Source organism: Syzygium oleosum, unplaced genomic scaffold, assembly GCF_021117445.2.
Source record: "Syzygium oleosum isolate NSW1041296 unplaced genomic scaffold, Sole_v2.1 Sole_v2.05, whole genome shotgun sequence".
Lineage (NCBI taxonomy): Eukaryota > Viridiplantae > Streptophyta > Magnoliopsida > Myrtales > Myrtaceae > Syzygium > Syzygium oleosum.
The window spans coordinates 14,913,000-14,924,648 of record NW_026607489.1 but is presented as its reverse complement, the minus strand read 5'-3'; the positions used below and the strand labels follow the sequence as shown (position 1 = coordinate 14,924,648).

The 11,649-nt window shown below is 42.6% G+C and overlaps 2 protein-coding genes across 2 annotated transcripts; one reads left to right on the top strand and one right to left on the bottom strand.

Annotated features, from left to right (window-relative positions):
• Window positions 1-386: 386 nt before the first annotated feature.
• Window positions 387-3,735, top strand: LOC115668748 (transcription factor bHLH123). The gene is made up of 7 exons (XM_030590153.2): window positions 387-888; window positions 1,145-1,670; window positions 1,835-1,942; window positions 2,092-2,157; window positions 2,314-2,379; window positions 2,535-2,585; window positions 3,052-3,735. The coding sequence occupies exons 1-7, from the start codon at window positions 554-556 to the stop codon at window positions 3,199-3,201; spliced, it is 1,302 nt and encodes a 433-aa protein (XP_030446013.2). The 5' UTR covers window positions 387-553; the 3' UTR covers window positions 3,202-3,735.
• A 2,821-nt stretch (window positions 3,736-6,556) lies between these two features.
• Window positions 6,557-10,403, bottom strand: LOC115666903 (probable NAD(P)H dehydrogenase (quinone) FQR1-like 1). Its single transcript, XM_030588551.2, has 4 exons — window positions 10,253-10,403; window positions 7,958-8,051; window positions 7,179-7,441; window positions 6,557-7,093 (listed from the first exon to the last, which is right to left on the bottom strand). The coding sequence occupies exons 1-4, from the start codon at window positions 10,273-10,275 to the stop codon at window positions 6,862-6,864; spliced, it is 612 nt and encodes a 203-aa protein (XP_030444411.1). The 5' UTR covers window positions 10,276-10,403; the 3' UTR covers window positions 6,557-6,861.
• Window positions 10,404-11,649: the final 1,246 nt, after the last annotated feature.

Below are 11,649 nucleotides of genomic sequence, written 5' to 3'. Positions count from 1 at the left end.
GCAGCTGTTAATGATTTTCCCCCTTGCAGAACGGCGCAAAGAAAGAATTAATTTTAGAAGGAAACAGAAGAATCCAAAAACCCATAATTATCAAAAGAAAAATAGAATAACCAGAAAAACAAATTTCAAAGGGAGAAAGAAAAAGGATATAGAGGGAAAGAGAATAACACACAGCATCAAACAAAAGAGAAATTCAATTTCAAATTGACCTTTGCCTCAATGTCTAATCAGACCCTGAAATGTCAACCGCGTTTTTTTCTTTCCTTTGAGCTCTCCCCGCCATCACCACTGATGCTGATGCTCCACACACACGCGCACACGCACACGCACACGCACACGCGCACAGTCTCTTCCTGAATTATATATAAATACTGAAATGATGCAAATCGCTTTTTATCATTTTATGCGACCAAAACAATCCACTGGAAGACAAGGCCAAGCCATAGAGAGAAGGTCAAGATTCATTTTGGTGAGGAAGTAACCACAAAGATAGCAACAAAAGAAAAGCAGCAGGAGGCTTTTTAATTCTCTTGCCATCAAAGCTATATTAGACATGGCAGATGATCAATTCCATGCAAGTGGGAACTGGTGGGACGCATCGAGGAATCGGTACGAGAGTGGGACGTCGTCGTCCTCATCGTCGGGGCTGAGCTCTCTGGGGAGCTTCGGTGGGTGGCTCACAGACATGGGCGGTGACATGAAAGCTGCAAGGTCTTCAATGGAGTCTGCAGGCGGTTCTTCAGTGGTTTTTCATGATACCCAGAAGCTGCAACCCCACAACTCTGCTGTTTTGGGCGACACTAGTGGATCTTTGGTTGACCCCAATTTGCATATGATGAATTTGGGCCTCTCTTCTCAAGCCATGGATTGGAACAACCAAAACTTATTGTAAGTCTCTAAAGTTCCCAACTTTTCCCTTCTTTTTGAGAAAGTTAAAAAAGTTTCTTAATCTTGATGTGATCTTATCGTGCTCTCAATCTATAAAGTTCTCAGGAAACATTTCTTCCGTGTATTAGCAGTCAAATTTTATCATAGCTCAAGCCTGTGAATTAACATGAATTTCAGCAACTTTTAGCACATGGTTTTGTCTTAAGATAAAAGTTTCTCTCACTTACAAGTGTGCTCCTTTTTGGAATTTATCTAGAAGAGGAGATCATAAGGGGACTGAGAGCAGCTTTCGGTCGATGCTTCAGGAGAACTTGAACATGAACGCAAGCTTCCAGAGCACAAACACAGGTGATCACAGTAGTACAGTGACATGCCAAGGTTTTCATCACCAGATTGCTGATTCATCACCCTCCTCCTTGTACGGTAGTCCTTCAACTTTCTTGCAAGGAATATTGACTGGATCATCAGAAAGCAGTCAACAGCAACAGCAAAATGTGAATTATCCTGGTTATAACCCATCAGGCTACAATGCTCAGAGCTCTAGTGAGCTCTTGCCTTCTAATTGGTCCAACAAAATGCCTCAGTTCTTGAGAATCTCACCGCCTAAGCACCACCCCCCGCCGTTGCCTCACCACCAGAGTCAGTTGCACTTCTCCAACAACGCGCCGTTCTGGACCGCGTCCGCCACAGCGATGAACGATGTCCGGTCCACGACAACCACCACCTACTTCCCCCCATCCCAAGCCCCATTCGCCCCGCCGGGCTTCGATGAGAAACCAAAGGTAATCAAGACATCTTCAATCGAGACCATACAAAAATAAAAAAAAGAAAGAGAGAGAGACATCATTGCTTAGGCGTGTCAAATTGCTATGCACGGTCATGATTAGGGTTTCGAGTATCTGTTGCGGGATTATCCGATTTTTGTATCATTGATTGTGTGGCGCAGAATTTAACGGAGGCTGCCAATCCGGGCGCCGTGATGAAGAAAAGCGGCGGTGAGCCTGCTGGGAAAAGGCCGCGAAACGAGACCCCCTCGCCATTGCCAGCTTTTAAGGTACAAAATTTCGAGCAAGTAGATTTGACAAATCTTTTGGAAGATAAGAAAGAGACATCTTTAGCTTTTTCTTTATTCTTTTCTCTTTGCCTCTAAGCTTTATAGCTTGCATAGACAATGAAAAAGAGAGGGTTGTGAACTAAATATAGGTGAGGAAAGAGAAGATGGGGGACAGAATCACTGCGCTCCAACAATTGGTTTCGCCTTTCGGAAAGGTAAATGAGTTCATTTCCATGAGATCTCTCTTTTGCCTTCACATATGAGTACCCAAAGATATGATATCATCCTCTATTTTGAAACATTATGGAAGAGACCATTGAAGATTACAATGGAGATCTTGTTGTCAAGTTTTTCTTTTCTTTTGTCATCAGACTGATACGGCCTCAGTGCTCACTGAAGCCATTGAGTACATCAAGTTCCTCCACGACCAGATCAGTGTAAGTCCCAACATACATTATTTAGAAGTCGAGGCTATTTCAGATTGACGTAACTTATCTAAGCTTTTATTACCATCTGAGACTGTACTTATGGGGAATTCAATTGAAGCCTCTTCTGAGGAAAACATGTTTTGCCTTCTTGTTATAAATCTCAGGTTCTAACTACCCCATACATGAAAAATGGAGGTGCCATGCCACATCAGCAGGTATGTTCCTTTTTAACCCTTCTCTTAAGATCTATTTATTGTTGCAACTATATATCTTAGATGTTATTAATTAGACAGTCTCTATGGTCTATGATTAGAGTTTAGGGTCTATGATTTTTCTTGGAATTCGAATGCCTAAGTCTTAATCTATGTGGAATTTCTCTGCTAGAAATAACATTATTTACAAACCACATGGGCTTAGTCGTAACCATGCTTTGGTATGCCAAAGTACACTCCGGATGATACATGGCATGCAACCCAAAAGGGAAATGAAAATGAAAGAGCACGGTTCACGGTCGACTCTACTCATATATATAGTTATAGATATTGAAACTCATATAGTTGCCATGAAAAGGGGTTTGCTTATAGAGACATTGAGTGAATTTTCACCATATTTGACTACGTCTGATAAAATACATTGTTTAATAATCCGATTTGAGAATGTATTAAAACTGGATCGATGCAGACTCCTGATAAATCTGAAGACCCAGAGGGGCCTAGACCAGATCTTAGAAGCCGAGGTCTTTGTCTCGTGCCGGTCTCAAGCACCTACCCAGTCACACACGACACAACCGTCGATTTCTGGACTCCTACATTTGGGGGAACATTCAGATAATTCAAATCGACAGATCGTCCCCCGAAAGAAAAACAACGTCTTGACACTCACTCGACAAGAGGGGCTAATCGGTTTCCACACCTCAGCTGAGGATGGATGTCGATGACGATGGCGATGCAAAAGAGGAGAATCAGAAGACCCCGGATGTGGCCCCTGATTATGCAATTTTATATAGTTTGAAATGTAAAGAAATAACCCAGGACATAAATGGAGGAGAGGAAGGGATGAAAAGGAATGGCAATCCAAAGGAGAGGCCATTGTTGGGCCAGCCATGGGCATAAGAAACAAAAGAAGAAAAGCAACATTTGTACTAATAATTGAGGAATTATTGTGATTTTGGGGTTGGTTTAGTAGGGGGATGAGAACAGGTGCTAATTTGTAGGGCAGGGAGGGGTTACCTTTATAGGAACATTTTGTTGTCATTAGCCGAGTTTAGTACAAGAAAAAGGGAGAGAGAGCCAGGAAAGGAGCTTCTTTTAATTATTCCTGTTGTTTCTCTGCATTGTGAATAGAGCTGGCATTACCTTTATTTTATCACAGAGAGAGAAGAGAGAGGAGAAAAGACATGGAAGGAATAATTGAAGTCTCGGAATACAAAAGAAGATGAGTGATCGTGGTGGAGATGTCGTTTGATCGGGAAAAATCTCACTTTTCATTTGTTTACGTCTTTGGAATATGATAGTGGAGGTCAGACCCTACCCCACACCCTCTTCCTTTCGGATTTTAGCACTCGATTATCCTTCCTCTCCTCTCTTTTTTTAACGAGAGAGAGCCCCCCTACCGCCCCTCCCCTCTTTATGCCTTTGATCCAATGGTCACATTGATGGGTTAAGAGAAATCAAAATACAATACCAATTCCAAGAGGAGAAGCATGATAGATAGAATGACTATAGGAATACGATAAATCTTCTGGAGTTGGTTTAGTGATTGAAGATCGAGAGGATACGCGGGTTTTAGACGTATTCTCGTTCCGTCGAGTATTACATGCGTTTTAGGTTGTTTTCTTTGGTTCTGTATCGCCTGTCTTTTAATTCACGTGGCTACTCGCTTCTTATCCAGGTTGTGAGATTGGTGTGATAGCTGATGTGATCGGGTTTTTACTCATCTAAAATGGGTTTTCCTCCGTAAAAGCGGAAAAAAAATGATGCGCTTGGTTCTCAAGAAAATTTTCTATTCGCTTTGCGGTTAAGATTACGGCGTAAATCCAACGACCGATATCAAGTTTAAAGATACAAAGTAGTCTAAGTAGAGTTACGTGTATTTGTTTTTTTTTTTTTTTTGGAGTCGAAGACGTTGATATACGGGCTTCTAAGAGCTCCCATCTAATACTCTCATCGGGTCACGACAATCTTCTCGTCCTAATAAAATCGAGTAATCATCGTGTCGTGACATAAGAATACCGTAAATCGCACCTATGTAAAGTAGCTAGCCTTGGCATACCGAAGATAAATTATGCTTTATACTGCAACATGCAGTCCATGATATCCACTCGAACTAAAATCCCACTTGTATTTGAAAATCGACCAGAAGGCATAAACTGCGAGTCGATACCCAAATTAATCCACTCTTCATTTCTCTAAAATATCATTACACCGGCTATTGATTTCGCTGCCGCCATAGGTTGGTTGTCGATTCTCCTTTTCTTTTTTCTGCCCACTTCGGTCATCATTATTTTCACAATCATCAGGAACCATTACCTGACAAGAATACAACCTATCATACCATAGTCATCTTCATCATCATCATCACCATCATCATTGCGACCTTAACATTAATGAAAGAGGAGGGGAATATAAACTTTAAAGGAAAGAATGGTGGCGTGGAGGTGATGGCGGTGGCAATGGAGGCAGGCGGCAGCGACGGCAACCGTGCCATGGACGATTGCCCTTTTCGCAAACTCAGAACTCGGAATTCCTTGCCTTGAATTCTTCTTCTTCTTTTTTAATAATTGAACACGACTTTCACAAAGTTAGTCCACATTCACTACTATGGACTCGTGTCTTAATAGACTTAGAACAATTCCTCACCTCTTGATTGTTGTTTTTGTGGTGAGTCAGAAAGCAACAATTAGAAGCATATCGACTCACTACCGAACGTGATAGTCCAGTAATAAAGAGGTCGTGCTGTTTTCCACGAGATTACAAATTCAAGCCATGTCGTAAGCAAAGCTTTGACCAGCATGTACCATTGGCATTTACTACCTTGCGTGGATATACCTCCACACATCGGTAAGGCTGCGATTACCGGGTTACGGTTCAAATCGAACATTCCGTAGCGGGTGTAAGATCTCTAAGTAAACAAGTAAAAGCCCAGAGGAGGATCTAACTACGCTTGTTGCCCCTCTCCACTAATTTTTTAACCAATCATGAAAACGAACGAGAGAGATGTATATCAAGGAGTGGATCTGGTTTGATTCCTCTTGTGATCCATTGTAGCTAAATTTGCACGCCATGTAAGTATAAAGCAATATTTTAAGTCCTGTAAAATAACCGAGAGGACTGACTGAACATAATCGACTTTATGCGGATTCTACACCTCTGAATATATTGTACACCAAGATAAAGAGAGGGCGACGAATATGAAACCCAAAAGCTATGAAAGAAACAAGAAAAGGACGAATCCTAAAAGCTGGTGAAGGTCTTTCTTTTCTTTCTTTTAGGGAGAAATCCTAGTCGATTTGTATATTTATGGGTGGGGGGATTGATCGAGCACTTGTTCTCGTCCCTTCCGTACGGCTCCAATCCGTGGGAAAAGCGGTACATGCTGCGTGAATGATGCAACCCCAGACGGCCCCTGGAAGAAAATCAAAGATTGAAGAGAATCAGAACCCTCTCGCTTATCGTCTTCTCGGTGACCTCACCCCTGTGGAATTTCCCCGCGTTATCGAAGCAACAGGGGACCTTTTGACCGGAGCTCGGTCCATCGAAGAATATTAACTGAAAGTAACGGCATCTGCTTTCTCGGCGAGAATTGAGGAGTATTGTGATTCTTTCTTCCACACAGGTACGTTCTACCTAACATCGTTCTCTGATAGGCGGGCCGCCACCCCCGCCGCCTTGCGACTTCTGTCTAGTGAGCTGATTGGAGATCAAGAAGCTATTTTGAAGCGCTCAGCTTGGGCTCGGGCTCGGGCTCGCATCTCATGTGGTTCCCTAAGTCAGCGAGGTGAGATATTTGGTGAGCTTAGTACCTATCTACATGAGAGAGACTTTCCTCGACAATTAGGAAAGAAGGAAAAAAAGATCAAGGGCCCGTGCCGTACTGAATTATATACATGGGCTGTTCATTTACAGTGATGTTTTTCGGAGCAATTCATCTCGGTAAGTGTAATAAGTATACCATTTGACTGGCACAATTGTTATCAAAGTTCAATATTTGATTCCTCAAATAGAAACAGATGCCCAACAACTTGAACGAACAACACCGTGACTCCCCGGTGTACTTTAACTTTTAAGACTGCAATTCGACAGATCAAGCGACTAAAAACTTTTATATCAAGAAAAGACAAACACTGTACTTCGCGATACAAGTACGAAGAATATACTTCACAAAACAGGATTATTGACTGGAATGAGTTTTAAGGTAGGATCTGAAATTGTTTGTAAAAAGAATCGAGAAATAGGATAGGCACAATAATATCGGCAAATCATACGGGTCACTTCAGGCAGCTCCCTTGAGCTTCTTTGTAATGGCAGCGATGTACTTCCCTTGATGAAAAGCTTGCTCCAGCTCGAGCTCAGAGGGTTGTCTCGAGCCATCACCAGCATAAGTCCCCGCGCCATATGGGCTACCGCCTTTTACTTTCTCCATCTCAAACATGCCGGCCCCAAAGGTATATCCTATGGGGACAAAAATCATCCCATGGTGGACCAACTGCGTGATAGCAGTCAACCTGCAACACGATTTCAAGTTTTCAGAACACATCGTCTCCCATCTCAAAGTCATTTCTTTCACTAGAAAAGATGCTGGCCGCTTACGCTGTAGTCTCCTGCCCACCGCCTTGAGATCCAGTGCTATAGAATATTCCAGCAGGCTTGCCTGCAAGCTTTTGTGTCCTCCACAAACCTCCAGTTGCATCGAGGAAGGCTTTGAATTGAGCAGCCATCATGCCAAATCTTGTTGGGAAACCAAAAACGAATCCATCGGCCTCAGCAAGATCGTTTGGTGCAATGACTGGTACATCACTCTTGGGAGGTGCACTCATCTTCGAAAGCACCTCCTCTGGCAGCGTCTCATCCACCTATTCCCCACCCCCAATGCAATATATCAGCAAATTGCCTCATTTCACACAGAAATGTAAGTGGTCTATCAATAAGCGAGCAAATTAGCAACAAGAATCTTTCCAACCAATGACAGTTAATGATACCAGAAGTTTAAGCACATTGTTAATTCTTGATGTATCATGAAGCACATCAGCGAAATTTATATCATGTTTTGTAACTCCAAAACTTACTTATTCTGTCAAACACCATATCGATGCATATGCGGAATGGAAAAAACAATGGCACTTCATCCAGTCTCTAAACTCATCATGACAAAGCACGGTAACATGGTTGAAGCACGTGCATACAAAACCGTCAATGAAAAGCTCTAGAATGTGAAACCTAGAATAAGCCATGATTCAGGCGATGATACAAGTTTTTGTGCTAAATATAAATTTTCAGGCACTGAAGATATTGGGTAAATTCACAAAAAAGTAAGAATCAAGCAGTATAAAATAAGAGACATGAAGAAATAGAAAGTAAAACGAAAATACCTGCCATAATTTTGCATCAACTCCTTCAACAGAGGCAGCTCCCTTTTTTATCTCTTCAGCCAGCCTCTCCACATGTCCATACATGGAATAGTACCTATAAAATCATGAGACCATTTCACACACGAGAACCACATACCACCTGGTAAAAATCAATTTAAAAGACAAAGAAAAAGATCCAAATGTCCTGTCTCCCCATTTTCTGGCCATAAAATTCCGGTACATGACACCTTGTGACGGCTTCAGAAAGACATCAGCTTAGTAACACATGAGAAGCATGCTCTCTCTTCTCTCTGTTTCAATATGGCTAGAGTTCACTGCGTGATCGCCAAGTTAGCATTTTAAAGTTACAAGAGCTTACACAAGAGGGAGAGTAGCAGAAATACTTGGTGTACTTAGTTTGTCTGTTGGCTTCTGGCTAAATGCTCAACATGTGAATGTTTCACCCCGAATCAATGGAATGAGACCAACAAATACAAAGTTCAGTCAATAGGACTTTGACTGCATTGAACTTGGATATGAAAATTCATCTCAGAAATAGGGGGTAAAGTAAAAATATATAAACTAGATTTAAGACAGAATTTACCCAGAGAAAATTATAACAAATACACAGAACTGGCTGAAAAGCATCACTACCGACTCCTAGGCCCTTCAATCATATGGAATGGGATGGTGTTTACTCAGATAGCCCTCCCCAAGTTAGGCAATGCAGGTTCCAACTCATACAGAAGTTATGGATCCAATAACTGTTAAACTAGGTACACGTGGCTCATGGAAAGACTAACATCTTATACCCGAAACTATCCTGATATATCAGCCACATATACAAGTACCATAGCCTCTATACGAAAGACAGCTCAACTCATGATTGAGTGCCCCTGAACTCCATGCACTCTGCCAGTTCATGGGCATCACAATTGGTTGTATTTGCAACCAAAACAAAATCACTTCTTCCGTCAAAGATAAACGAAGGATGCAGTCAACAGCAGGAAAACATTAATATACATTCACCATATGTGTTTTCAGTAGACCAATCTGAACAATTTGACTGATGGGATTTAGAAAGTATCTCTACCAATTAAATGCACATCCCAGTGAATGCCAAAATGATCAATGATCACCAATGTGGCTTAGCCTCATATCTGAAAAAGATAATTTACCCCCGGACTGTTAAACACAAGGTAGTTAATTGTTGACTCACTGTAGGTTTATAAGAAACACAAGGCAAACAGGCTTTAATTTCGAATATCTTATTTTGATCAATCAAAAGTCATTTCTAAATGTGGGAGTATGAACAACTCGACTGTATGCCTATTCACATCATTACCGAGCTTTCTTGTAGATCAAGCCTCTAATTTCAGTAAAACTGACAGCAACATATACCCCCCCCAACTTCCACCTAAATTCGCATATCAGAATTAGACAGAAGATCTGTATTAACTGAAAATGGAAGACGTGCGCTAACAAAAACACGAGCTAGGAATGCGATTACGCGATCCAAAACCGGAATAATCTGACCCGATTAATTTCAGCAAAGATCATCTATCTAGTAGAAGCGCATCACAGCACTTAAAGTTGAGCGACATCAGAACCCTAACGTCAAATGCAGTTCACAAATCGGCGAACTCATCACTTCCATCTGCATTAACCGGTCAAATATCGCGAAATTCACAGAAAATCAAACCCAAGAGCAACGAAACACGGTCTACGTTCATCACACGACGAACAGAGCAAGATCATCACGAACGAAAACGCAACCGCCGCGTATCACATCAAAACAGACGATATCCAGCAGCAAATCAGCAGTCCAACGAAACAGATCTCCGCGCAATCGCGCCCCACCACCGAACCAAGCGCCGCCTCATCGCTCGAGCAATCCAACGGCCAAACACTCCATCGACCGGTATCCAATTCCGCGCGGGACAGACAAAAGCTAGCGACCGCCGAAACAGAACTTACTCCAAACCAGGACCCCGCCAAACCGAGAAACGACTCGCGCGGCCGAATCGAGCCGGGACGGCACCGGTCGAAAGGAACAACCGAACGGCGAAGCGATCGCGCAGAAACCAAAAAAAAAATAGAAGCGCACACACACAAACGAAGCCGTCGCCGAACCGAATCCGTCCGAGCGAATCCAATGCCGGACACGAGCGAATGCGATTCGGAGGCGATCGAAGCCGGCGACGGAAGGGCGATCGAAACCGGAGAACGAGCGAGCGAAGGAGGCGAGGAATCGATCGGAATCGATGGGGGTGGGGGGGCGAAGGGAGATGGGGTGGGGGGGGGGGGGGAACGTACACGATGTAGACTTTGGTCGCCATGGAAATGAGGCCTCGGAGAAGTCGCTCCCCCCACCGTTCGCTTCGCTTCGCCTCGCTTCTCCTCTCTGTTGCTGTGGCCTTCTGTGACACTGTGCGTGCGAGCTTGCGTGGGGGTTGATGGGGAAAACGTTGACAAATGGGAAGTGGGAAGCGAGGACGAGCCTCTCCATTTATATATAGCCAAGGTGGTGGTGGTGGTGGTGGGGGGAGAATGGATGAATTTGGTAAGCTAATCGCGATGAGGTCGGAGCGGCGTCGTTTTGGGGGGGCTGGGGCGCTGGGTGATTAATGATGGTGTGTTGTTGTCACGCTCATCATCATCATCATCATCATGGTGGTGGTCGTTGCAAGCTCCTTAATTTCTCTAGAACTTAGATGTCCACCTTTTCTTTCCTTTTTTATTTTTTTATTTTATTTTATATTTTCTTGCAACTAGAGATTGAATTGCAAGTTCTTCTTCTTTTTCTTTTTTTTTTGGGGGTCGAAATTGAATTGCGAGTTCAAAGGAGTACAAAGAGGCCGCCGGAAAAGAAATTTTCAAAGTTGTACGAATATGACGAGCCGGGCATGATGTTGTTTTGATGTCTCATAGCTCATTCCTAAACGGTTTTGCCCATTTAATTACAATCCTAAACACCGGAGATCATCTGTACCTTTATCCCCTTATGCTTTTGTACGTGGCATTAGATGGACTGAGGAGAAAAGTCGCGACAAGCAAGTTAGAACACGACCGGAAGTCCCGTTGGTTCTACGGTATATTTTGAATTCGAAGAGAAGCCGATTGACGTACAAGAAAAAAGGGATAAATTTAGGGATGTGCTTGTTTCGCGTCGAATTTTATGATAAGGGAAAATGTATTTCGTACAAAATCATTTTCAAGAAAAATGGTTAATTCTCATATGTTTTGACTGTATTGTGAAAAAAGTGTGTCCGAAAACGTTTTTAGGTATTTGAATCTCATTTGAAATAATGGATATTGAAATATGTAAGAAGTGAGCGTTTGTCATATGAGGCTTGGTGTGCTTGGGAAATGATTTCATCCCTTGAGAAATGGGAATTCGCTTTCCTAATTTTGGGTGTGAATGTTTTCTTCGATCGTAAACGTGTTTCCGTCAGCTTACTATTTTCAGTAAATTGAACACACGTGAAAGGTAAACAAAAAAACTATTTCGCGACGAGCTCTTTACCCTAAATTTACAATCTATTGCACAACTGAGCGCTTCGAGCCAATAAGGATCATGCACAGAGCCGAGTGTTCAACGTCTTGACTAAATAAAGTTTACCATTCGTAGTCCGATACCTTTCGACGATTAACATATCCAGTTTGAGCCCACCTTTACTCAAAATCAAAGGTTAGTCAACACTAACCATACG